Source organism: Oculina patagonica, chromosome 7 (genome assembly GCF_052425735.1).
Source record: "Oculina patagonica isolate OP01 chromosome 7, crgOcupat, whole genome shotgun sequence".
NCBI lineage: Eukaryota > Metazoa > Cnidaria > Anthozoa > Scleractinia > Oculinidae > Oculina > Oculina patagonica.
Window position 1 is genome coordinate 29,411,488 of NC_135764.1, and position 27,904 is coordinate 29,439,391.

General features: G+C 39.1%; 3 protein-coding genes across 3 annotated transcripts in view; 2 read left to right on the forward strand and 1 right to left on the reverse strand.

Moving 5' to 3' along the window:
• The first annotated feature begins 15 nt into the window (after positions 1–15).
• On the forward strand, positions 16–3,496 carry LOC144661044 (40-kDa huntingtin-associated protein-like). The gene is made up of 2 exons (XM_078521755.1): positions 16–653; positions 2,773–3,496. Exons 1-2 carry the CDS (start codon positions 125–127, stop codon positions 3,189–3,191), a joined length of 948 nt encoding a protein of 315 aa, XP_078377881.1. The 5' UTR covers positions 16–124; the 3' UTR covers positions 3,192–3,496.
• Positions 3,497–5,820: 2,324 nt separating this feature from the next.
• Positions 5,821–13,964, reverse strand: LOC144660403 (prostaglandin E synthase 3-like). The gene is made up of 8 exons (XM_078521017.1): positions 13,871–13,964; positions 13,677–13,793; positions 13,374–13,443; positions 10,362–10,460; positions 9,576–9,665; positions 8,436–8,468; positions 7,628–7,682; positions 5,821–6,076 (listed from the first exon to the last, which is right to left on the reverse strand). Exons 1-8 carry the CDS (start codon positions 13,882–13,884, stop codon positions 6,054–6,056), a joined length of 501 nt encoding a protein of 166 aa, XP_078377143.1. The 5' UTR covers positions 13,885–13,964; the 3' UTR covers positions 5,821–6,053.
• A 154-nt stretch (positions 13,965–14,118) lies between these two features.
• The window catches only part of LOC144661712 (protein adenylyltransferase SelO, mitochondrial-like), a 37,795-nt gene continuing 24,009 nt past the window's right edge, over positions 14,119–27,904 (forward strand). Inside the window, exons 1-6 of the mRNA XM_078522524.1 lie at positions 14,119–14,634; positions 16,949–17,087; positions 17,611–17,644; positions 17,910–18,021; positions 18,143–18,266; positions 19,469–19,575. Of these exons, the coding sequence (XP_078378650.1) occupies positions 14,153–14,634; positions 16,949–17,087; positions 17,611–17,644; positions 17,910–18,021; positions 18,143–18,266; positions 19,469–19,575 (998 nt within the window). The 5' untranslated portion in view covers positions 14,119–14,152. The remainder of the gene's footprint in view (positions 14,635–16,948; positions 17,088–17,610; positions 17,645–17,909; positions 18,022–18,142; positions 18,267–19,468; positions 19,576–27,904) is intronic.

Genomic DNA, 27,904 nt, shown 5'->3' on the forward strand with positions numbered 1-27,904 from the left:
GGAAAATTGGAAGGGAGAGACTGGAGTTGAAAACATGACAACCCAGCAATCTTTGCGGGTAAAGTATCATGGCGGAGGGTTGATTTATTGTTCTTAGCTTGAGCTTTGGGAAAATAAATTACAAATGGATCGTGAATTTGATGTGCTTGGACAGTACCGTGCTATTACTTCAAAGCTGAAGAGGCGTTTCCTCAAAAAACCTAACGTTTCTGAGGCAAGCGATCAGTTTGGTTCCCTGGCCAAAGAATTGAAACGACAGGACTGTCCACAATACGCCGGCTTCTGCAGTCTTGCAAAAGCAAGATGCGAAAATACGCTCTCTAACGCGACTGGCGAAGTCGAAGCGCTTACCGAAGCAGCGAGATTGTTTTTGGAAGCGGAGAAAAATTCCGTGGAACTGAGGTGTCCGGCGTTTGAGGAGCATTTGACAGAAGCGATACACCTTTTCAACCAGGCAATCAAGACTCATTGTTCTCAGGGGAACTCCGCGCTAGGGGCTTGTTTGTGTCTAGAAATAGGGGACGCCTTAAGATACATGAACCGAGCCCATGAGGCCATGGTCCATTACCAGCATGCAGCAGAGTTACAGCATCAGAATCCAATTGATGCTCTACAGTCCATGACTTTAGTAGCATCATGTAAAATTGATACAGGTAAGAATTCAATGGCGGGTCAAAGGTAACCCCCCACCCCTCATTTAAGGACGGTGCCTCCTATTGTTACTGCGCACTTGTTCTGCACATCACGCAATGCATCGAACACACTGGACGCGCGCGCTTTTGATTAATTTGCTTGCGCAATATGACGAGTTCAACTACACGACCAAGCGCGCAACTAAAAATCAAGAAAGATTTCTGGTGCGACGAAATCCAGTTTATGGGCATATACTAAGCCAGGTACAGTGGAAAAGCAACATTAAGTTACCATTGACCTCTAAAAATGGCTCGCATTAATAATTTAAAACAAATTGCTAAGCGCTTAAACGTAACTCGCAAAATGCTAACTAAATATGGCGCGCGCGAGAGATGCAAATATTTAACTCGCTAGGGAGGGGAAAGGAAAAATGTAACAGACCCCAAAAACGATTCGATAGAGCTTGAAAAGAACTCATATAACTTTTAAAAACGCGCGGTGACCCCTACTTTTTATTTTATAAAATGGAAGTGGTAAGTTTATAGAGCACATGTTTAGTTTGTCATTAAGTGAAAAAAAAAATTAGGCCGATTTTCTGGCCATGTACGAGAGAGCTGTTAGAGTCAAAAATTGCTCAAACACAATTATTTTGTTAATAAAATCGTAGATCACGCAGTTTCAAAGACATTATTTGTTAGTTATTTTAAAGATTGTTATATTTAATGTTGATTTTGTTCATGAAAAACCAATTTCAAATGGAATTTGCAAGGAATTTTATTTTATTTTACGTTTTCTTTAAAATGCCACGTCAGCACTTTTTTCCAGTTTTCAAACCTAATTATCTTGAAAATTTGCGTGGCTACCCCCAATTTTCTTTTTGGATTTTAATAGCCCTTGGTAACATCTACGGTCTTGCACAGTCTTCGGCCAGGTAAAATTACTTCGTTATTAGTAGGCACCGTCCTTAAGGTGGTTGTATGCACCTATCAATGGTTTGCCCCAGGATGGAGGGGGGGGGCAACCCACGGGAATTTGACATCGTAAAGCTCTCCCAGGGTAGGGATTTTGACATCTAAAATGGTCTGCTTGGTTAAAAATTTGAGAGGAGATATGTAAAATTTGACATTCACCAGGTGCCCAGGGGTGGGGAATTCTACTCTGACTTCCAAAAAATGTCAAATTCCCCTGGGTTTGCCCCCCCCCCCATCCTGGGGCAAACCATTGATAGGTGCATTAACAGTACACTATGGGAGGCGTGGTGGCCAATCGGTTATTGCACTGGACTCTGAATCAAGTGTTTGGGGTTAGGGCCATTATGTTGTGTTCTTGGGCAAGACGCTCTACTCCCACAGTGCCTCTCTTCAACCAGGCCCCAGTTGTTCGAAGGGTAGATAACGCTATCTACCGGATAAATCACTATCCGGTGGATAACGTACTTTGTTTTGTTAACACTTACCGGCTGGATAGTGATTTATCCTGTGGATAGTGTTATCCAACCTTTGAACAACCGGGGCCAGGTGTATAAATGGGCACCAACGAACTTAATCCTGGGATGAACCCCTGCGATGGACAAGCATCCCATCCAGTGGGGAGAAGAAATACTCCTAGTCACTTCATGCTACTAAAACTGGTATAAGCTCCGGCCTGATGGATCAACTACAGTAGGCTTGAACGCAGACTTTTACCTTTACCTACCTTAAAGTATGGAGCATTGAAGGTCACCGCATCCCTCCCCCTCCCCTCAAGGATCTTTCAGTGGTCCAGACATTTTGCTGGTACCCTTTTATAGTCCTGGGTGGAGAGGGTAAAATGAGAGTAGTCTTGCCTAAGAAGACAATAATCACCCTGGCTAGCACCTTGAATCTGGACTGCTCAATCCAACACCACTGCGCTAACCATTTGACCATGAAGCTGCCAAGTTATTTGGGTGTGATTGCTAAATTCTTTTGCAATGGGTTAGCCCTGGCCCTCTCTAGACAACAGAAAGAGGTGTGTGTGCATGGGGGGTGGGGGTAGAAAAGAAGCCCCTCATTCTTGTCTTTGTTATGGTGGTGTTTCAGTCACTCCCATAAAAGACCACTTATACAAATTAATATACAAATTACACCAGAATTTATGATAAACTGGTATTTATTTAAGGTGATTTCGATGGTGCTTTGTCTGTGCTCACTGAGATGGCTTACTTTGCCGAAGAACGAGGAGCCATGGGACAGCAACAAGGCAAGCTACAAGGCCCATATCAAGAGATTTTAGCACACTGCGAAATTGGGCGTGTCCTTCTATTGATGTTACTGCAGCCAACACCACAGCGCATTCGCCCTCAACATGCCCAGATACTAGAGAAGTATTCTGAGGAAAGTGACATTGCTACAGATAGCTATCCCGACTACATGAACAAAGATCTGTTTCTTTTGCTACAGTCTGTAGTGACAGTTTGTCAGTCACATGATGTAGATGCTCTTAAAGAGCTAGAAAAGGAACTGTGGACATATCTCGAGCCTGAACAACAGCATTTGCTTCATCTTATCACTTTAAAAATGTCAAATAAAGGAGAATGAGAAATTTTTTATCATAGTATAAATAATATACAATCATGTAAATTTTTTGTGTGCACATAAAAATGTTGTACCCTCACTTATTTACATTTTTTTGTTTTATTAACCGCGCACACGGTTCTTGTTCTGCCTGAAGTTCTGTCGTGTTGGTAACCAGACCCATACTCCCACTTGGCCAACTCGGCCGGACTTTAAATCATGCATCATTTGTGGTTTATTCGCCAAGCACTATTGAATCATTGTCCTACTGAAGTTTCAAGGAACATTGTACTTGCTAGGAGCTGTGCTACTTAATCAATTTATGTGCCCTGTTTAGAGCGGTTTTCACTTCACTGAATTGTCTGTGTTTTTTGTGATGGGCTAAAGTACCGGTAATTACTTTGGTTTTGGTTTTAGTTTTACGACTCTCAATTGAAAACTGCTCTAACATGAAATATAATATATATTTTTTCATTCAAGCGTTTGACTCAGAGTGAGTACTGAATTTTCATTTACTGTACTGAATAGATGCATGGATTACATCGTTGGTAGGGAAATCACCATCCTGCTAAAGTTAGCTGTGGATGACATAAACCTCGGATTATGTGACTCACAGCGATTGCGCAATCTCGTCCCCAGAGGCCGCGATCCTTCTGGTCTGCGCCAGGGATCGGGACCTCTGGGCTATTCTAAAAAGCCGCCGAAACAATAAAAAACACTTCTGATTGGTCGATCTGTAACGCGCCAAAATTTGAACGTGCGTCGGGATGGTTGTCCTGGCCCCTGGGGAGTTGAAAGTCTGTGCTTTATGCAAATCACAGATTGTGCACGCAATCGAAATATGTGCAGTTTTTGGATGTATTTCTGTTTGGAGACGACATCAACAGTCTCTGAGCAATTCTTTTTCACTTAAATAAGCATGTTTAATGTATAACGATGTTTAACAGTAGAGAATGATCCCAAAACAGCATTAATTACAATTACGTGACACGACCTGAATTTGCATAAAACCGCAGACATTTCTAGTCTCCTGTGAATGAATTAACGGTCGAATGACTTTTTAATTATTCAGTGGAATGTGGAACGTGCGCAAAAGAGTCTTGCAATCTCTGGCGCACGCGCACAATCAAACCGGAACCAGGATTTCCTGGTTCCGGTTTGGATTCGTCCAGAGCCGTTGAGTTTCCCGACCGCTGGTCAAGGGGAACACAGACTCTGGGGACGAGATTGAGCGATTGCGGTGCTAAGAATTGTGTAACGTTACCAGTTAATGACGAATTTTTATGAGCAAAAATGCAGTAAAATTTTTGCAGCACAGTTATAACTTCTCAGAAGTTCTTGTTAAATACTGGTAGTGATTTCATAAATAAAATATTTTTAAATATTAAAAGCCATTTCTGTGCTGTTTTAATCTTGTAAAAATCATAGCAAGTCATTTTCTTCCTCGAATGGCTGACACCACCATGGGAGCAAGAGGATGTGGCTGCAGTCTATATCAAACTATAACGAGTTGTAAACAAGAGGTTTTATTCCTAAGTAAATATGTTGCGAGAGTAAAAAAAATAATCCACTGATGTCCACCATATTCTCAAAACAACATTAAAAGACACTTGCAACAAGCAGAGTAATTGAGGATTTCAAAGTTGGGTGAGGTTTAATTATTATAATAATAATTAACGAACTTATATTGCGCAAGCATCAATTAAGGATTTTCACTTGCGCATTACAATATTAGGTTTAAGACTGCATCAAGCCAAGTGGCCCTTACTCCTGGAGCTTTCTTGGTTTCCGTAGCATCATTTAAGTGCCTAGGAGTATTTCTACCCCCCTCCCCCCTGGATGAGATGCTAGTCCATCACGGGGTTTCCCCAGCATTGGTTTGCCGGTACCCATTAATACACCCGGGTGGAGAGAGATACTGAGAGTAAAGTATCTTGCCCAAGAACACAACACAATGACCCTGTCAGGGCTCAAACCCGGAATGCTTGATCACGAGTCCAGCACGCTAACCATTGGGCTAACATGTCCAAAAGGGGGGGGGGGGGGGTGGTTAGATATTTCTTTCAATGTGACCCAAGTTTTCTGCCTGTGGTCAAGAAAATTTCGCCTGTTGAAAATCTTAGCTACATCCCTGTTGGGGCCTAAGAGCCCAGGGGGGTACTCAAAGTTTTCATGAGGGGGGGGGGGTTGGGGGGGGTCCGGGTATTTTTTTGGGTCAAGAGATCTGTCAGGTATTTTTTTAGGTCTTAAAAAATAAGCGTATTTTTTTGGTCTTATCTCCAAGTGAACTTTTCCTTTCGGGTTTTCGTTGCGATCAGTGGATCAGAAAAATGTTCATTCAAACTTTTTTCAGTGACGTCAGGAGCCCGTGAATGAGAGGGTTCTCCTTTATTGAATAAATCAGTATAAAATTGAGGTATTTAAGTCTTGTATTTTTTTGGGTTGGAAATTTTGATGTCAGGTATTTTTTTGGGTCTAAAATTTCAGGCTTGTGTATTTTTTTGGGTTTGCAATATGAAGCTCCGTCGGACCCCTCCGTCATGTATACTTGAAGTACCCCCCCTGGGCCTAAGAGTAGATGCCAACCATTAGGCCACTATGTCTAATTTAAAGCTGGGGCCTAGAGTAAAAGTTACAACCAAGCGACAAGCTCTTTTACCAAAAGCCACTTATTACTAACAAGTGACAAGTTTATTTCAGACTGACAAATGACATATTTATATTGCAACTTTTTTAACAACAGGTAAAAGCAACTGACACGAACAGCTGGGCATGAAATCACTGCACGATGAAAATGACAACATGCCCACCACAAGACGTTAAAGTTCAACACTGAACTGCTTTGCCAGGCACTATTGAATTCTCTGAACAGTGAACTAAATATTCTCAACTCTCTAGGTCAGGTAACTCTGAAAAGAAGAAGACAAATGGATTTGTATATTAAGTTTCTGAAGAAATGGTTGTTGAACTGCATTGTACCTAACAGTGCATTAACAGAGACATCACTGGTATGATAACACTCCAGATGTTCTTAATTTTTAAAGCTCACACTGCCACCAAACTTGCAATGTCACCTTCACCTGTCCCCTGGCGCCAAGTTGGCGCATAGGGCCTCAAACTTGCAATGTAGAATTTGAAAATTTACCAGAGAACTTTCAAAGTTATCTTTAGTTAGCAAAGTCAAGTTTGATGTAATCAAACATGAGCGACAGTGTTTCATCAGGATATCCAAACACCAAAAAAACGACATGCAGCAGAGTATTTTGATGAAATAATTTTTGAGGTGTTTGGATAGCCAATGAAACACTGTCTATCTAGAGTGTTTGATATAATCTTCTCAATCAAATCAAAAACTATGGAGTACACAGAGAAATGAAATCGTAAAAATCTATGCTAATTAAGATCAGGTATCCAAACCTCCTTCACAGTTGTGATTTTCTGTTTTAAATTGTTGAATTATTAATGAGTTTGAGAAGACATATAAAACATGTTTTCTGGCCAAAAATAAGTTGTATTTGTAATGTATGCTCAAACTTAAGTCAGAATGTATTTTAAGCCATTGTAAATATTTTAGAAATAAAATTATTATTATTATTATTATTTAAAAATTATAATAATTAATATTATTTGTTTTTATTATTATTATTATTATTATTATTATTATTATGTCGAGGTGTGCCTTTGTGTAAATTGATACTGATTACTCTTTCACAATGATTCACGATCCATGTCTCAGGGAACAAGGTTCAACTAATGATGACCTATTGTTCGTGATGCAAATTTTGTACACCAGGGCTCTGAGCCCCTAAATATCTCATCGATTTAATTTCTGTTTTAAGGCCATCCCGCTATGATTTACGGCAAAATAACAAGGGAATCTTTCTGAGCACCCCAAAGTGTTTCACAAAAGCTACCATGGGGGATCGATCCTTCCTGGCGGCAGCGCCACGGCTTTGGAACAGTCTTCCCATAGTGCATCTGTCTGCACCAAAAGTGATTTTAAACAGAAACTTTAGACATTTTTATTCAGCAAGGCATTTTGTTAGTACAATTAGTTTATATTTAGATTTTTTTACAGTTTTTCTGCAAATTATTTTTCTTATAGCCAATTGTAAATAGTGTAGGTTTCGTTTTTAATTTTTAATTTTTTTAATTTTTTAATTTTATAAAGATTGTAAAAAGGTTCTTATTTTTGTAACTATTGTAATGTTCATAATGCGCATTTGATTATTCTATAGAAAATGCGCAATATAAATATTAAATATTATTACTATTATTATTAATATTACTATTATTATTATTATTATTATTATTATTATTTGTGGGGCTGCTTAAAATAATGCAAACATCTATTATCATCTATTATATGGTGAGTAACTGGATCTTGTTCCTTCCCTTGGCAACTGATTTCAACATGCAAAAGAAACTAATCAAATTAAAGCCTTCCAAAAGATACTAACCTTCGTCATCGCTATCATCTGACTCTTCTCCTTGTAGTTCTCCCGGATCAAATCCCTAAGAAAGCAAAAGTAATCAAATACATGAACTACTAACTAATATTTCTCTCAAGACTTGCTAGAAAACTGCCAGGTCTATTGTGTATTGGTGAGATAAATTTTAAAAACTCGTACAGCAAGGCTTGAAAAAAAAGTGCTGTCCAGTCATCCAGGACAACAAGATTTTCTCGCCGAGCAAGTTAAATACTTTTCATTCTGACTTGCCTGATGGGCAAAGCCCCAGGCAAGTCATCTGCCGACTAAATCATAAAAAGAATAAACTAAGAAAAACATGCAACTGCCCAGGGCAAGCAGAATTTGAGAGCTGATTGGGAGTGAGTGTATTTATTTGTTTTTTTTGGAAAAATTAAATAGAAAATAAATAAATATCCGAAGGACGAGCTGAAATTCAATTTTTTTCAATCTCTGTAAAAGCCAGGGCTCGAGACATTTGACTAGTGAATAGGCGAGGAATTCCACAATTTAGGACAGAAAAAAACTCGGAAAAGTCAACTGTTCTTGATAGAAATCAATATACCAGTACCTGACTAGTGAAAAATTACTTTTGGCTAGTAAAATCTGACATGTCACTAGCCAGTAAACCAGTGAGTTAAAAAGTTAGTGGCCTCTAGCTCTCGGTTTTCCTTTGCACCCCCTCAAGCCCTAAAAGCTCACAATTTTTATAGCATAAGCCATTACTCAGGGTAAAATTAATCAAGTTGTCAAAGAAGTCGCTAAATAGAACAATGTTGGAAAAGAAACGCATCTTTACCTGTCCGCCACCTGCACTCATCTTACTCATCATCTGTAAAAATAATAACCAAAGTCTCTTAGCTAAGGAATTAATTTTACAGTTGAGTACAGTAAAATCTCATGCATAATAACATAGCAGATTAAGAATCTAAAGCTTGAAATGTGCCATTTAGACACCCATTTTTTTAAAAAACCAATAAGCCTGAAACTTGGAAAAGGTTCATAGTGGTAGGCAAGTAATATAATTTATTATTGAAGAAAGACTGAAGGCTTGGCAGTTATACAGGGTATTAAACTTCTTGACTGCAAAATTTATTTCCATGAAACTGTTGCAGACTAAAATGAAACAGGACTTATCCTTTCAACTTCTACTGGACGGGTATACCTGTAATTTAAAATTGTCAACAAAACTGTACTGCTAAGCAGTAAAGTACCACATGAAAACTGATGTAAAATACTGTTATTCCATTATACCAGAAACCCATAAGGGTTGAAACGTGTAACGCGCGCGCACAGCGTTTGAATATTCATTTTGCTAAGTACCATATTTGGAAACACAAACAATTTGTACGCGAATGCTTTATACACGAAATGACACACGCAACATAATTTTTTTAGTTTTGCGGTAAGTTGCTTGAATTTCAACCTAAACGCCATAAATTTCTTACAGAAACTGAAGAAATACATTAAGTGTATCGCAGCGAAGTTTTCTAAACTAAATCAAGAAGATGAAACAGGAGAATTTAACCAAATTTAACTTTATTAACCAAGCTTGTTCAAAAACAAGATTACGCCATCGAGCGCGAGCTAGCGCGCGCTGTGAATTTAATCCAAACATAGTAATTTTGATTGGTTAAATGGTTATCGTAATTTTCCAAATATGGTACTTAGTGTAAACGAATGTGCAAACGCTTTGTACAATGCGAATCATAGTAAGTTATACGTTTCAAGGCCCTTATGGGTTTCTGATTACCGGTATACATCAAATATATAAGAACCTATTCAGCCTGACCTAGAAAATAATTATTGTTGGTTTTTGTATGCAGGATTTTACTGTCATTATAATTTTGCAAGAAAATGGAGCAAGGAACTACCTGTACTTTGAAAACAAAAATGTTCGCTACACAACACGTCTAGAACATCTTAAGTATTCACTTACATCTTCAAAATTATCGTCCATACCCGTGTCTTCGCCCTCGGAGTCATCTTCATCTCTCCACTTATTAAAATCAGTATGAAGGAAACTTGGCTGCAAGAGAAGCAATTGAAAATGATTTAAAGGGCAGTGTCACCGGGTACGCAGTATGGGCGGAAAAAAGGGAGATTACTGCTTCATGAAAATCCAATGAAGGTGTTGCTATTAATTAGAAATCAACTAACAGTGGCCAATTCATGAAAATTGTGAAAAAGTGGTCTGGCTGTGCAACCCTCCAAGTTAAGACCATTTTAGTCGCCATGGCGACTAAAATTGTGGAGCTGGCGACTTAATTTGAACCAAGGTCGCCAGCCTGGCGACTAAAATTGAGAGGAATGATTGAAAGCATCAGCTTAATTTGGTGAGTAAAATTTTTCACTGGCGACCAAATCTTGAGTAGTTGGTGGCCAAATGGCCACTAAGGAAAAAAATAAACTTGGAGGGTTGCTGTGGACGGAAAGGAAGAAAATTGCCTAAAACTTGAAAATGTTGGGTCGATGTTTTTAAGTTTGAAAGTATTACTTGAAAGAAAATCACTTAAAAAACCATTGGCTACATTTGGATGGAGCTTAAATTATTCACATGTATGGGTGTTTTTCACAATTGAGCCTCCCATTGCAAAGTTGGTCTTGTTGTTTTCTAAATTACAGTTGTGTGCCTTGGAAAATTTGGCTGATCAAAAAAGATCCTTGAACATGTTTTTTTTAATACCTGGGGGTATAACACCTGAATCTAGTTACGTAACCTTACCTTCTTTCCTTCTTTATGCAATCTTGGCCAGTAAGGTCCTTCTTCTTTCTTCATGATAATGAATGTTATTTCCCTTGCAGTTATATGCTGTTTAGATTTCTGTAAAGAATATTTCACTTTTACAATGATTGTAATTCCTGTCAATAGCTGTTATTGCAGTTGAGCCAGCGATAATATATTCTTTTTTTAAAAAGGTTGGAACGGGGGGAAGGGGGAAAACATTTTATAAAAAAAAAAGAAAAAACCCCTTTTCCCCTTTTTTTTTTGTAAAACCCCGGAAAAACCAAAAAAAATAGAGCCTCGGTGCAAAAAGGGTGGAAGTAGTTTTGGCTTAAAATGAACATTGACAAAACAACTTGACATGTCGTATGTGGGTTTGTTTATCTATGTGACAATTTGTACCGTATTTATTGTTCCTTGTTTTTGCTTCGTTTTCAAGAAATAACATATGCAAAAAGCTCGGGTTTTCAAGTTGGCGTTTTCAGAAGTTTCTTTGTTCGATTTAAACAAAGACCCTTCTTAAGATGCCGACTGGAAAAACCTAGTTTTTTGCATATGTTATTTCTCGGAAACGGGGCAAACGCCTGTGAAAATAATTTCATTACTGAACAATGTTTCACTTATGTAAACAAACCCGCACACAAATTTTGGAGGTGTTTTGGCAATGTTCATTTTTAGCCAAAATCACATCTGCTCTTTTTGCACCGAGGCCTTCAATTATTGATGGTAACTAAGCAGTTACACCGACAGCAACATCCTGCTGGTAGTGATTACAATGTAATATTCATCAAGTCATGAGCATGGGACAAAGATAAAAAATCTGAGGCTCCAATGGGAATCCAACCCATAATCTCCCAAACACCTGATGGGTGCTCTATCCACTGAGCGACAGCTGGAGAAACTCATGGTCAGCAAGGCCATTTACAGTGGAACCCCAATATAACGATATGCCAAGGGAGCAGTAAAATAATACAGTCGAATCCCGATAACTCGAACCTTCAAGGGAAATCGAAAAAGGTTCGAGATAGCGGGAGTTCGAGTTATCGAGGGTAATTTGAAGAAAATGACCTGAAGGGAAATCAAAAAAGGTTCGAGTTAGCGGGAGTTCGAGTTACTGAGGGTTTGAGTTATCGGGATTCAACTGTATCGTTATATCAAAGAATCGTTATATCGAAACTCCCGATATAACGATATGGCCGTAAAATAACCGAAAATATCGTTATATCGGGGTAAACCTAACAAGTACTTTTTACTGCATATCACGGAAGGAGGATAAAGATAATTATTTAGAACACAATATTATTTTCGTATATCATCATACAAAGCTGTTTTTAGAAATGTAATATTATTGCATTAAATTCAATGTTTTGCAAATAAAATGTGACGTTTATATAATATCGTTATATCGTGAGGATTTTACGTCTTCTGCTAAATCTCACGTTATATGGGGACTATCGTTATATCAAAGGTCGTTATATCGGTTTCCCAATTCGAAAGAATTTCATCATATATCGGGATATATAGCGTAGTTATTCGTTATAAGGGGCACAGTTTTTTCGAGAAAAATCTTTTTTTGTGGGAAGTTCATGCAAGTGCAGCAGCATATGACCGCGAAGATTATTTAAGATAATAATCGCGACAGATTTTAGAACATAAGCGATTGACTTTAGAAGAAAGGAACACCAAAAGTCACTGAAAATAGCGTGAGGACTTGTCCAGCCCCTTAGTCAACACATCTGCAGTTCCAGCAGCTATCAAATAAGATTTTTTGCTCAGTATTTCTCTTTTTTAGCAGAAAATGTTAGCTTTTTACTCGAAGATTTGCAAGGAATACAACATTCAAACATTCAAATTTAAGAAAAAACTGTCCTTAAATTGATCACGACATTTTTTCAACGCTCCAACTATGGTGCGTCTTATAACCGAGTTTTTTGGAAATTTTCAGTTTCTAAACTTACATAACAATGTTGCAGTTTGGGGTGCGTCTATACCGAGTGCGCCCCGAACTACGGTTCGAGGATCGTTATATCGAGAAGGATACAATCCTGGGCACGCACCCATAGGCAACTGTGCCTCCCTTCTGATTGGATGAGAAAGTTGCAAAAGTTTTTTTCAATCATTCAGCATTAATGTTCTGCAAAACCAAATAAACCTTGACACTCGATTGATTCTTATATCACATACCTTTTTTACTATTTCGTACTTTTTTTATTGCAATTTTTTTTTATTAAAAATGCGAAATTTAAGACCCACGAAAATTTATTTTCAACGTTTTCTGTTGTATTTTTTATGTATAATTACATATTTTTGGCCAAATCGCGAAAATTAGGTCCCGCAAAATATACCTGTTTCATTTTCACAAAATTAAGTTCCCGCGAAAATAAGTAACAATAAGGTTTATCAACATTAACTCAGTATTCCAATGTGTAATTATGATGACGTTTAATAGAATATCCTCAAAAGTTCTGGGTAAAGAACCAGGTCTACAGATTTTGCAACAGACCTCAGTTCTTAAACAATGAGGGTGGAAACATTTGGCCAGTTACCATGACAACCCAGGGGAGTGCTTGCTGTTGGAAAATTTTTCTGGAATACCTTACAAAAAAACTGAAATGTAAATCAAATGTCAAACTTCTCACAAGCCAAATCAACCAAAAAAAATACAGTCAACTCTCTCCTAACGGACACCTTCGTAAGACGGACACCTCTTTAAGACGAACATTTGGTGTTGGTCCTGTCTTTGCCATTTTTCAGTCATTTTACTGTAACTCAACTTCCTACTTTAAGACAGACACCTCTCTAAAACGGACAGTTGGAGGTGGTCCTGATGGGGTCCGTTTTTGAGAAAGTTGACTGTACAGCTTGTGAGTATGAAATTTTCACTGGCTAAGTAAGGCGCCTTCTGATGTCATCCACTAAATTCTATTATATATAAAAACGTACATTAAAATTCTTGGAAACAGGACAAAGTGAATGTGAAAACATAAAGACTTAAAATACCAAGCAACTCACCTCTGGAATGACTTCGTTGAAGAACTCTAAATCCAGTGCATAGATTTTCTGTTCATTTCCGCCCTTCGCACTGTGGTTTAACAAATGATAAGTCAAATATTCAACTAGTACAAATGTACGACCCGACTTCTCGCTAATTAATAGGCTTATGAACTATTGGTCGAATCGTTTCACGCACGATTTTGGCTTTGTGCTTAAATTTCGCTTCTTTCCGCATGTATTTGTAATAACAAGATCTACTGCTACTTGGACAAACAGATTTCACACAATTACAGACATCAACGCGAACAGCTAAAGGCTCACCTGAAATGAAGCGTTTGCGATTCGAGTTTAATTTCTGGCGTTTGACAATCTGCTACTTCTATCGTGAGAAACACTTTGTCTTTTCTCTGGGCCCATCTCGTTGGTGGTGAAAGTGTTCTGTAGCAGTAAAATAAAACGGTATTAGACGCTTTAAAATATTATACCGAATAGGGTAAATGAACGCGATTACTTACTTTACTTCTCCCATATTTTCACGGTTTATTCCAGACACGAACAAGCATGCGGACTTGGAAGGTCACGCTCGTATTCTGGGTACCAATACCTCTCGGTCTACAGGTGTTTCCAATAGAAGGTCTGGACCCAGCAAAGTCGGAAGTTATCGGACAAAATCGGAAACAAATTTCTTCCGATTTCAAAACGACTCTTTCCCGATTTCTTTCTCCCGCCCGGAGGATATCCCAGAAATCAACGGAAGCGGCATTTTGCATAAAAATATAAATTTCGTATTGTTCTGAATGTCTTACTTTAGTTTTGCACGAAAAATATTGTTCTCCTGGACCGTTAATTTCAAACTTGGATATAGAGGGAAAACCTTATGTTCTTCTTCAATTTTATTTCTGAAGCGTTTTGTTTGCTCGAGCCTAGAGGAACCACTCAGATTTGAATACAAGATGGCGACTTTGGAAACTCTGAACTTAGACAACTTAGCTTTGAGGTCTTTACCCTTAGACAAGGAGCTGAAAAACTACGTACGGCAGGTCCCTGGAGCTTGCTTTTCTCGTGTTGAACCAACTCCGGTGGAAAATCCCACAACGGTGGCGTATTCTACGAATGCAATGGCCCTGTTGGATTTGTGTGAGGACGAGTTAAGGCGGGATGACTTTGCAGAATTTTTCAGTGGGAATAAACTTTTGCCTGGAACGGAGCCTGCAGCTCATTGCTACTGTGGTCATCAGTTCGGTTATTTTTCTGGTCAGCTAGGAGATGGGGCTGCAATGTAAGTTGGTGTCTAATTGTTTGAAAACCAAAAAATCAACATTTTTCACAGGTTATGTAATGGGCTCTTCCCGGGGGGGGGGACTCCCATATGAGAGTGACGGGGATGCTCGTCGTCTCGCTTAGGGGTATAAATTTCGGACTTTGGGTCTCGCTTAGGGTGTTCTGGGGAAAATGCAAGAAAATGACAATATTTTTAGCCGTCAGGGTCTCGTTTAGGGTTGCACACGAAGAAATATACAAATACAGTAAAAACCCGCGTGTAAGAACCTACTTTTTCAGAGTTTGGCAAAACAGGTTCTTGTATTATGGGGTACTTATTGGCAGTTGAGGCTAAGTAGGTTCTTAATTAGGTTCTTAATTTCTACAGAGTAGACATTGTTGTTGATTATCAGAAAAGGTACAAAATCTGGTCTGTTCTTTATTATAAATATTTATTAATGTACCTATGTTGCCAAAAGTCCAACAACATTAATTGATCAATGATGCAGTACTGCAGTATCTTTTTGGTTTTTGGTAAAAAAATATATAAATTAAATAGTTAAACCCCAAAATAAGAACCTGTTGGAATTTGTTTGGCTAAACAGGTTCTTATATTTTGGGGTATTAAAAAAGCAAATTTCTGCCAGAAGGTTCTTAAATCCCTAGGTTCTTACACGCCTGTTTTTACTGTATAAGTTCTTTTTCTCAGAATTTTGGTATCTTTTAGGGGTCTAAAATAGCTTGAGCCACGCCCAGATTGGTCTCTTTTAGGAGTTCTTTTCAAAATTTCCGACGAGCATCCCCGTCCCTTTAATATGGGAGTCCCCCCGGGGGGCTCTTGGGATGAGGGGATGAGGAGGGGTTAGGGGGGTGAATGTTGGGGGTGCTTTTCAAAATTTGGACTTGACTGTGCTAGGCGTGTATTTTATGTCAGCATTGACAACACTGGCATGAGATGTTTATTTAATGTATGCCTGCGTGTAATGGGAAGAGTGCTTGGTATAAGCTGAGGTGGTTGGTGGGGGAGGGGGGCAAGGTTATTTTTTTGACCCCGTGAATTGTGCATAATTTTAGAGAATTGTGATTTAAGCATTTTTTTGTTTGTGTTTATTTTGTGGCTTTGTTACAAGAACTCCTGGTTAGCAGCTACAGAATACCTGGGCTCTGCAAGTGAAATTCATTAAGATGGAACTCTCTAAAGAACAAGGAATAAAACAATAGGAGCTATTGTTATTTGATAAGATGCAAAATGGTTGCAAGGTATTCTGCAGTTTAGCCATCCTGCCTGCTTGCCATCCCCCCCCCCCACCCCTAAGCTGATAATAGATTTGACAAACATTCTTGTCCCCTGAACTGTCTGCCCCTCTTAGCTGGCAGAGCCTGGGGCGTGAGTAACAAGTGTCTCTGGAGACACTTGATTTGATAGGCCAGATTTTTTATAAGGGAAATTTGAACCTAGCCAATCAAATCAATTGTTATAGAATCCCTTTAAAACAGTTGGTTTGATTTGCTATATTTTAATTTCCTTTGTTAAAATTCAAGCCAATCAAATCATGTGTTCCCAGAGCCACTTGTTGCTTATGCCCCAGGCTCTGCCAGCGAAGAGGGACAAGCGGCTCTGGGAACGAGAATGATTTGGCAAAGACAGCCAAACTTAATGTTAAGGTGATTTCACTGAAATAGAAGGAGTATTAAAATTTTTCTGAAACTTGGTCCAGGTTACAATTATGTTATGAGCATTAAAAAAATGAAATAAAAAATGGGGGTCACCGTGCTAGTTTTTGTGTAAAATGGATAGGCATTACAGTAAATATACGACCCGCGAGGTATATATTAGGAACCCTAGTAATCCGAATGGGGAACTATTGTTTCTAAAAAAAATCATTTTTGCATTAAAGTATTAGTCTAGTTAAACAAAATAGACTTTAATCTTATATTAAAAACTATTCTTATTGTACAGAAATTAAGATAATGAAAGAAATTAAAGATTTTGCTTTGTGCGCATGTTAACGGCACTACCTAAAAACGTGTTTTTAACGGCATTTAAATTAAAATATCTCAATGTAGAATTTTAAACTTTTCTTTAAACTGCGGTATATTGTAGACAACCGTATGACATTTAAATTAATTCATTAAAAAAAGGGAGTCACCGTGTTCATTTAAGAGAAAACGACCATTTATTTCCCTACCAAGCGAAGCCTGAAGGGAATCTTGTAGTGTTCTGTGTGCGTGAGTGCGCTAAATGACGCGAAAACTTATGCGCAGCAAGGATGCGCAATATTCCGTGGAATCACCTTAAACTGTCAACCATCTTGAATTATATTTTGTTCCAGGTATCTTGGTGAGGTGGTAAACAAGAAAGGAGAAAGATGGGAGATGCAGTTTAAAGGCGCTGGTCTAACACCCTATTCCAGGCAAGCAGATGGAAGGAAAGTGTTACGATCAAGCATAAGAGAGTTTCTTTGCAGTGAGGTAATGGATTCTTTATAAGAATTAAAAAATATATATATTGACATTCCACCTGGTGTCCTGTAATGTGCTGATGTTAATTATAGGTTGTATAGTGTGATCATCTGGGTGAAAGTAGTTCCGAGAAGAACTGTTGTTGGTAATGGACGTTTCAACAACCTGAGCAGCAGTTATCTTCAGGGTCAAGTGAAAAGTTGTTGTCAGTCGATAAAGTTGATGACTGTCTGGTCCGTTAAAGTTGATTGGTCAGTTAAGCTGTGATGTTATTGGCTGTAAGACTTGTGTAAGGTTTGTCAACAGTTATTAGTCAGTGACAGATCGAAACTGACTAATTACAGTATAACTGTTGACAAACTTTACACGAGGACGAGGACGATCACACTATACAACCTACTGATACTCCTGGGTTCACACCATTAACAATGTTAATACTAGTTTCAATTCAACTTCAGTCATAAAACTCAAAAATTAATTTAAAAATAGTATTATTGATCAATCATAAGTTTAAAATAATTTTCCTTTTTAGGCAATGCACTTTCTTGGAATCCCAACTACAAGAGGTAATAATACTGTTGAATGTCTTTCAAAATCTTCCGTTTTCAGAACTTCTTTCATTCCCTCTAATTTATTTTGTAACAAATGTTGTCTTGAAGGAACCAAGGGTTGTCTAAGAAAAAGACAGTCGTGATTTTCTTGCTGATTTTCTTAATTTCTCCTAAATTTGAGTTGATACTAACAATGTCTTGAAATGTTGAAGAAACATTCAAAAAAGTCATAAATTATTTGAATGCATAAACCAATAGTTTTTTCCTTTCATTTCTACAGCTGGTAGTTGTGTAACATCAGACACAAGAATAATCAGGGATATATTTTATGATGGAAATCCTATAAGGGAAAAATGCACCATCATTTTGAGGATTGCGCCAACATTTCTCAGGTAAACTGTTGTATTATATTACATATTTTATGCCTGACACTAGCTGATCTCAGACCCTCTGGTTTCTGTTTCTTAAATTTTGCATTAAATTAACTTCAGTCTTTGTTTATTCACTTCCAAGGTTTGGTTCTTTTGAGATATTTAAACCAACAGACCCTATGACGGGACGCAAAGGTCCAAGTGTGGGACGTACAGACATTCTTATCCAACTTCTGGACCATACCATAAAAACATTTTTTCCACAGGTAATCATTTTGATTCATTCATTATCATGTTATATGCAGTACTGTCAAATTAAAACTGAAAAAAGTGTTTTCTTAAGAGAGCTGTCCGCTTTTGAAAGGTTAAAAAAATAGTGTTTGTATGTGACTGGAACCATGACTCCCGGAGGGGGGGGGGGGGGGGGCAGGAGGGGACTCCCATATTAACTCTTTCGCTGCGGTTGTCGAGAAAACTCAACATTTCATTTCGTGACTCTGAGTGCGGATGTCGAGTTTTCCGACATGATAAACAATCCCAGATTCCCTTTCGAAACTGTCTTCAGTAGGGACGCTATGATCAATAATACTTCAGATACCCCGGAGAACTGGAAAGCGTGACGACACGATCTTTTGCCGTTTGCTAATAATGCGGAGTATATCGACAATCATTTACACTTTCTTTTACGGGCAGGAATAAACAGGGCGAGAGAAATTTCATCGAGGAGGCCGGAAACTAACCGACCGCCGAGATATAACAGTTGTGTTAGCGATTGAATGAACAGATTGAGTATGCGACGCGGCATGCAAATGTTTCACCTCACGTGGAAGGAAGCACAGATGGCGAAGAGTGAAAGGACCAAAAAATGATTGAAAAGTTGCGTCGAAGAATATGTTAGGCACCTTCATTATGCTTGCAAGAACGAAAGATATTGTTGAATGATGCGTGACTGTGTGATCAATGCACTGTGAAAAAAATGCAGCACTGCGGGGGAGTAAGGTCAACAGAAAAGTCAGCAGCGAAAGAGTTAAAGGGACGGAAATTAATTGGGAAATAAACCTAAAAGATACCAATCTGGGCATGGCTGAAGCTATTTTAGACCCCTTAAAGATACCAAAATTCTGAAAAGAGAATTTATATTTGTATATTTCTTCGTGTGTAACCCTTAACGAGACCCTGGCAGCTAAAAATATTGTCATTTTGCCCAGAACACCCTAAGCGGGACCCAAAGTCCGAAATTTACACCCCTAAGCGAGACGACGAGCCATTATTAAGTGTCCGCTTATGAGATGAATAAGGTGAAAGATACTTTGGAAGTAAACTAAGTAGAATTAGTGCGATTTTTGTAATTTTTACCACTAGCAATGAATATATTTGGTTCCTGGGCAAATCGACTGTTAGTAGTAGTAAATCTGACAAAGACTTCGTCACATAAAATCTCTCATCTTGATTCTCTGATCTTCTACAGGTTGTCACAGACAACAATGAGGAGACGTATTTGGCTTTCTTTAAAGAAGTAATCAGGCTAACTGCAAGACTTGTAGCAATGTGGCAATGTGTGGGTTTCTGCCATGGGTAAGATATTTAGTTATAGTAAAATAATGAGTAGTGTTCTAGCAGTACTACCGAATTAGGTAGACTGTTTTTTCGGAGCCGCACAAAACAGTTGTTGTTGGCGACAAAGACGTGACACACATAGACGGTGGTGGTTTTGGCACAAATCGCGACAACTCGCTCGGCTCGCCCAAGCTCGCCTCGCTCCTTGTCGAGATTAGTGACCAAAACCACCACCGTCTATGTGTGCAAAAATCGCGAGCGGCACCCAAAATCTCTGCGGCTTGAGCGCTCACAAATCTCAAGCTGCCTTGCTGTGCCAGAATCATTTTTCAATTGAACAAATGCTCTTATTGAGTAAACGAAGATGGGAAGAGGGAGAACTGGAGAAATTAACTTGAATGTAAAGAAAAACTTGAAAAGATCTCATGGAAAAGCGTTTACAACATACAAAAAATAGGGCCCCAATGGGTCCATGTGTTTTGCTGCTAGAGCAAAGTCTTAGGGAACATGTTGATGAAAGACAAGTGAGTCGAGATTGAAATCCAACGTCTTTTATTGTCTGTCACTTGTGTGCAGGTTAATAATTGCACTATATTGTAGTCACTTTGTGTTAATTCAATCCTGATAATTTTACTGATCAAAATTCAGAAATTATAAATAATCGCACGCGCACCGGCGTACAACAACAGAAAGACGGCGTTGAACGTAACGCAAAGTTCATTTTGAAAGCGAAAGTTTACAAATAATTATCATAGTGTCTAGATACCCGGCAGCCGGGAAGTGTTTTCAAAATACTACATACCCGGCAGTCTGAAATTATTCTAGAATTTCCACGGAAAAACCAATCCAATCCTCCTCAAAACTATAGATCTTTGCTTAGAAATGCCAAGCGATTTCAATTATAGTTTTGGCTTTGTGTTTGAGGAAATTTTCGAGCTTGGGCATACTACAAAATCTTGATTCTTCGACACTTAGAAAAAATTCGTACTCTGACTCCGGTGTCAACTCTTATAGAATAATTTCTACAAAAACTGAAGTTGAAACCCTGCGAGAGTATTCGATATTTGCTGAGAAATGCGAAGCGATTCTAAATAATGTTTTGCTTTTGTTGTGGACGAATTCTCTTGGCTTCGGCGTACTATAAAATCCTCGACTCACGGGCACGGTTGTTCAAAAGACTAGATACCCGGCAGTCAAAAATTCATGAATAATCAATACATTCAATATCCACAAAAATGATCATTGAAACCTAGCTCCCGAGAGTATTTAAGTATTTCAATTTTCGGTCGGAAACACCAAGCGAGTTTTTACAATGTCAGTTTGGTTTTGCACAAATTGTACGAACTTTATGTGACTCACGGGCACGATTTTTCAAAGACTACATACCCGGCAGTCAAAAATGCTTCCCGTTTTTCCATCAAAATTTCCATTTGAACCTGCTGAGATTCTGATGAGATGTCGGTGTAGAAATACCAAGCGATTTTCCAACTTAAGGCCTCAACAATTGCCTCGGCAAAGTAGTACAAAATAGCTACAAAACGCTTGAGCGTTCGGAGACGAAAGTCCGCCACCGATGTAACTTCCGGTGTGTCCTAAAAAGGGATACCCTTATTAGTTACTAGGTCCAGTAGGACCCAGACCTAGATCAACAGAACCTCAACGCTATTAGGCACACGTTGCGAACTGATCTGAGAGTGGTCTCCTCACTGAGGGGACAAATCCCCTGAATTTGAAAAAATGTACTTGAGTGACTATATATAGAGGAACGCTTTGTATTTCTATTTAACCGAGAGCTTCGTCGCTTCCAACGCTATTAGCCCACAGAAGAACTTCGTCGCTTCCAACGCCGAGTTCGTTTTGGCGCGAAAACCAACACCACGTGCCACCTTTGTCACGCCACTAAAGTGTCACACCGGAAGTTACATCGGTGGCGGACTTTCGTCACCGAACGCTCAAGCGTTTTGTAGCTATTTTGTACTACTTTGCCGAGGAAATTGTTGAGGCCTTAAGTTGGAAAATCGCTTGGTATTTCTACACCGACATCTCAGCAGGTTCAAATGGAAATTTTGATGGAAAAACGGGAAGCATTTTTGACTGCCGGGTATGTAGTCTTTGAAAAATCGTGCCCGTGAGTCACATAAAGTTCGTACAATTTGTGCAAAACCAAACTGACATTGTAAAAACTCGCTTGGTGTTTCCGACCGAAAATTGAAATACTTAAATACTCTCGGGAGCTAGGTTTCAATGATCATTTTTGTGGATATTGAATGTATTGATTATTCATGAATTTTTGACTGCCGGGTATCTAGTCTTTTGAACAACCGTGCCCGCCGTGAGTCGAGGATTTTATAGTATGCCGAAGCCAAGAGAATTCGTCCACAACAAAAGCAAAACATTATTTAGAATCGCTTCGCATTTCTCAGCAAATATCGAATACTCTCGCAGGGTTTCAACTTCAGTTTTTGTAGAAATTATTCTATAAGAGTTGACACCGGAGTCAGAGTACGAATTTTTTCTAAGTGTCGAAGAATCAAGATTTTGTAGTATGCCCAAGCTCGAAAATTTCCTCAAACACAAAGCCAAAACTATAATTGAAATCGCTTGGCATTTCTAAGCAAAGATCTATAGTTTTGAGGAGGATTGGATTGGTTTTTCCGTGGAAATTCTAGAATAATTTCAGACTGCCGGGTATGTAGTATTTTGAAAACACTTCCCGGCTGCCGGGTATCTAGACACTATGAATAATTATTATCATTCGTCAGTCATCCCTTCACGCATGAACACTCGTCGAATTTCAGTGTCTTCACAACAAGATCGGAAGATCGATAAGGACCAATTGTTGATTCTGCGAAAGTTCGTTTTCTTAAAGTTTTAGAAATTTGTGAAGTTGGAGGATTCACTGAGGACTGCGTAGCCGAAGATGCAGTGGCTCGCTGGACATCAAATTCTATTTTTCACGGCGTTTAATTAATCTTCACAAAATAAACATGTGGCGCCAGCGTGGCAGTCAAAAATTCATTTTTCAAAAAACTTTCCCTTTCCAGCTATTTTAGCGGGGCTTATACTATAGTACCTACCTGTCAGTCGTAGAAAAGCTGAAATTTAAGGATGAACTGTTTATTAAATGAAGACCGTATTATTTTTTAATAACTAGTAAACAAACTGGTCGCCACGCATTTAAACACGAACTGACGAATGTTGCATCTGATGCAGTGAATCTGGTGAATGAGAACTTCCTTTAATATTTCTTTGTTTTCGACGGTGTGAACCACTGAATAAGTTTCTTTCCCATTGTGATGTTACTAGTATTAATTCGTTTCTAGCTGTCTTTTATATAGCTCGAATACAGCTACAATTAGCGGTGCAGCCTACCACCAGCTGTCTTTGCGTGACAAGTTACACGTTCATACATTTTATTTTAAAATATGAAGTTCAGAGTTAATACAGTACTAGTATGCTGTAGACAGTGTAGACAAGGTGAGGGTAAGTTTATTTTCAAAGCGAAAGTTTACAAACTGTGCACTAACCGGTCCTTTGGAGAAAATATTTATGACCTTCGGCGAGGTTCCAAGTGTTCGCTCTTTTCGTAAATGATGAAAACTGCAGAATAATTTTCTCATAAAACTGGAGTGGTCGCGCCACAGTTTGTTTTCTTTCCCAATGCGATATACTTTTAAATCGGTTTTCTGTTTTCCAACGTGTCCAACGTGGTTTGCGTTCGAATACTTTGGCCCGTAACTTCGAATGCGATCAGCGCTACGGTTCATTGGTTTCGATTTTGTTTGTTCATGGATTTGATTGACATCGGTAGTTCAGATTTCTCCTCTGTTACGGCACTTACACCTTACGTACCTTACGGCACAAACTTCAGCTCTCAATGTGTTTTGCTTGCAGCCATTGCGGCTGCAGCAAAACACAAAAAACTAAAGAAAATGAAAAACAAATAACAATCTTTTTAACAGACGAGCTGATTGAAAAATTAAAAAAATTAGACAGCAGTGTTGTCGCAAACGTTTTAACAAGCTAAACAAAACTTGCACGCTCCGGTGAGTGCATAAATTAAGAATATTTTAAGCAGGAACAACTCAATCGGCGGGTGATTTATTATGTTTTGCTTCTTCTATGGCCTCAACGACTTGATATGTTATTCTTCTGACATTCTTCTGCCAAGCAGGCTCAAAAAGTTCGGTGAAAATAAAGAAAATTGCATGGAACACAGCGATCATTTTGAAACTCTTCGTATGTGTTTTTTGCGAGCGTTTGGCTCGTCATTCTTTATGATATCCAGGTGTTAGCTTGATTTATATACAGAGTAAAGAAAATGACATCATTAAGCTATTTTTAGTGACAATGACTCACAATTGGCCGTCACGTGCATTAAATCAAAAGAACAATAGTTGTGCACGTGTAAAACAATAGATTTTACATTCCTGAGTGCTTAGAACTCAGATTTTAAGCACACAGGAATGAAAACAACTTACAAAAGTCTAAAAATATCATTCGGGTAATACCCCGACTTTGTACACCCACGCACGCAAACACAAAAAAAATTTGCATGCCGCTGTGGGTCACGCAATTTCTCGCTGTTCGCTTCAACTTAATTGTATTTTTTGCACACTCAGATTTAATCCTTTCGACTCGGCTGAAAGTCACTTTAAGTGCGCTGTAACCTTTTATTTTGCCTCGTTCAGGCAATTAACAACATCGCGGGTTATGTATCGAATATTTTTTTGACACTCGGGCGTGAAATATTCAAACACAAAGTAAACGACAAGATGAGCGCAGACAATCATTCTTTTATAAAATGAAAAAATGTTTTATTGGACTGAAATTTTATTTTGAAATGTCGGTGTCGCTTTCGAGAAGTTTTTTTTCCAATCTTTTGCGTTCTTCTCTCTTGATTTCTTCCCGAATTTTTCCGATGTCTGGCTGGAGTGAATTTGTTTGTTTTTTTGCAAAGTTTGAGCGTAAAGTATCTTTAAGTTGGCGATATTTTTGCATTTCTCGTGTGATCAGTTGAAACTCTTTGTCAGAAACAAGATTATCATTCAGAGCTTGTGAGACAGAGCTGTTTATCGAGTCATGTTTTGCAACAGCCAGAGCGAGGATTCTTGAGTGCTTATTAACTTTACGTTCAAGCTTTTTGTTGATAACTGACAGGCCAGTGGAAGCTGCGCCAGATATACCTGCTACTGCTGCAACAGGCACGCCGATAACAATTCCAACACCAGTAAGTGAAGTCGCAACAGCTCCAGAAGACAGAGCTGCCGTCACGGCGCCAAGACAGACCACGGAATAGTGAATAACTTTCCGGACTTTTTTATATTTTTTTAACACAAGCCTGTAATGCTCAGCTTCAGCGGATATTTCTTTTTCAATTTTACTTATTTCAGTCAGCCGAAAATTCTCGGCATTTGTTGGGAGGCTTGGATAAAGTTGTGTTTCTTCGCGATCACCATAAGCAGGGGCACTCGGGAGAACATTAGCAGATGACATGGTCGTATACAATAAAAAAATATTAATTTAATTCTAATTCAAAATGCAGCGGAGCTCCAACAAAGTCAAACTTACTGCCAGTTTTGTCTTTGACGGTCAATGTGACACTGTTCACACTCTGAACAGCGTTGGTTCGACGTGAATTATTGATAAAATTTTGAGGGTAATGAACCAAATCATAAGGTTTCCCGGTTATTGGTACACAAGCGAGAATGTCACTTGGCTTTCCATTATACAAGTTATTTTCTTTGGAAAGTAAATCGCAGTGAATGTAATAAAAGTCTGGCTTAGTAAAATCTTCAATTCTTGCGTTAGCAGCATCAACAATTGTGTTCTTAAAAAGTTTAGAAAGATTTTTATCAAAAGAAAAGCTTTCAATATTTTTTGTTTTTGTTATTGAAAAGCCTCTTTTCAAATCATCCCTTTTTACTGTTAGCTTTTGTTGATCTTTGAACTTATTAGTCAGGTAAGTTGTAATTTCATCAAAATTGTAGTTGCCTGGAAAAAAATCAGCAACATTGTTGCTCACATTGTTTTGTTTAATGCTTATGGAGCCAATTCCTTCCAGATTATGCCAGCTGTTTTGTAACGAGCATGACAGCAGGCTGATAAACCTTGGTTTTTCAATTGGCTGGTCAAAGTAAACAGCTTCCCCGTTGGAACTCGCGTCGATTGTGAGCACAACCATCTTTATAATTATCTTTTGAAAAATAAATCTTTAATATAAAATGGCGCCGCCTATTCCGAGAGCTGATGACATTTCTCAATCAATTTTTCTTGATTCCAAAGAAAGAGATTTTATGAAGTGGATGAAAACCCCAGAAGCAACTAAAATTTCTGAAGCGGCAAAAGACAATGCATGGAAACCTTTTCTTGCAAAATATCCAAACGCTGACCGAACAAAATTTGTTGCACAGGTTGAGTTCGCGTACAACCACACAGCAACGGCAGACATTTATTACAAGGCAGGGCAAGGCCATTTGATAAATGTTTTTGGCTCTGACAGCAAATATTGGAGCCCAGAGATGAAAAAAGCACTGGGGGTGAATCAAATTTCAGGCGGTTTTCCACAACAGCTGTCACCAAGCGGCGCAAAAGGCTCATCTTTGCCAATTCCAGCTGTTGGATTTCACGAAGCCGCACCAAGTTTGAAAAAAATATTTAACAGCCAAATAAACATCTACGTCACACCAGACCAATATTTCACAACGAAATTAAGAGAGATTTTTCAAAAAACAAAACTGAAGCATACATCAGGAAAAGAGTCAAAAAGGTGGCTTGCTAGCCAAAATATGGGCTACTGGCCTCAGCAACTTAACTTTGCTGTTTGGTGTGCGACAACAGGCAGTGGGGTAAGCCGAGAAATTTTCGATGAAGAACACTCATCTCTTAGCTTGCCACCGATTGTGCGAAATTTTTACCTTTTTCACGTTTATTTCACGATAAGGCGAATATTGTTTCAGATGGGGGGGATTCAGAGCGTAAGCGCCTTGCCTGGCGACCCAACGTTTAGCCAGTTTGACAACAAGTACGACGTGGCTTCTTACAAAAGAATATGCGCTGAGTTCGGTGTCGACCCGTCAAGCGATTTCCGTTTCACAACAGGCGCAAACCACGGACTTGGTAACGTTTATATCTGGATATCAGGGCATGGTATACAAAAAACTGGAGCAAAATACCCCGATTACGATAAATTTTCGGATGAAGGTGGAACTGCAAGCAAAGGTAACTTGATTCAATACATCGAGCCAGACGACGCTGCATATGCACAGGCAGACTGGTTTTGTCCTAACGGCACTGAAGGGCTTACTCAGGCAGGTTTGTCGAGAGTAAACCAGTCGATAGAGGCTTTTGTCTACTGTATTCTGGGTTCGCAGGTGAACGTTCGAAGTAGCATACTTGGCACAGGCGGCCGTGCAAAGGAAGCGCAAAGTGAGTTCCTCGTGTTGGTTGAAGACGCTATAAGGCAACCTGATCTGGCAAAGTCGGTCCAAAGATACCAACTCGCCATCGACGAGGCTAAGGTTCGGCTTAACCTTGCAGTCTGCCCAGGTGCCTGGCTTATGCCCGCTCGAATGGTGATAAACACAGAAAGCGTTGTTGGCTACAATAACCAGCTTAAGCAGGCTGTTGTTGGGATGAAATTAGGAGTGAATGATGAGGTTAATAAAGCTACAAAAAAAGCAGCTCTTAAACTGATGGCGGGAGGAAAATCAAAAATCAACCCACCAAACAGCCACCCTTCAAATCCTATACACAAGAGCGCCACAGCAAAAAAAAATCAGGCACCTGCAGCAAGCGCTGCTGAAACACAAGCTAGCAACGCGCAAAGCGCTAAACCTACGAAGGCCGTAGCCAATGATTCACACGAAATAAACAAAGCAACTGTCGCTGTTGGCGCGGTTGGAGCAGCAGCTTTGCTCTACACCCTTATGCGCTAACGTCTCTTTTTGATGTATTTTTCAACAAGAAAAGCAACCACAGCAAGGATAAGCAGCCAGGTGTGCTCTGCAAGAAATCCAATTACTTGACCAGCCGTTTTGAAAAGAAATTTCGCAATCGAGCCAATGAGACCAGGCAGAGCTGATGCTACCTTTGAGCCAATATCACTTAGGCCTTTCCCCAACGCTTTGCCGGTTGCCTTCAACGCGTTTGTAATGGCTCCAATAACAGAACCAATCGTGACACCAGCAGCCAGAAGTATTGCTGTTAATGTCACGCCATGTTTTTTGAAGATCTCTTTGATCCTCTCACGAAGTGGAAGCGCTCTTTCTCTTTCGGCAATCTGCGTTTGCAAGCGTCCAAGTTCCTCGGTTCTTTCCGCAACTCTTTCTTCCGCGGCTTGTTTGTC

Coding starts and splice junctions, on each gene's coding strand:
- LOC144660403 (XM_078521017.1), bottom strand. Junction 10,461..13,373: donor TCAACGAAGTCATTCCAGAG/GTGAGTTGCTTG, acceptor TATTCTTTACAG/AAATCTAAACAGCATATAAC. Junction 8,469..9,575: donor TGGACGATAATTTTGAAGAT/GTAAGTGAATAC, acceptor TTATTTTTACAG/ATGATGAGTAAGATGAGTGC.
- LOC144661044 (XM_078521755.1), top strand. CDS start 125: ATGGATCGTGAATTTGATGTGCTTGGACAGTACCGTGCTATTACTTCA. Junction 654..2,772: donor ATCATGTAAAATTGATACAG/GTAAGAATTCAA, acceptor TATTTATTTAAG/GTGATTTCGATGGTGCTTTG.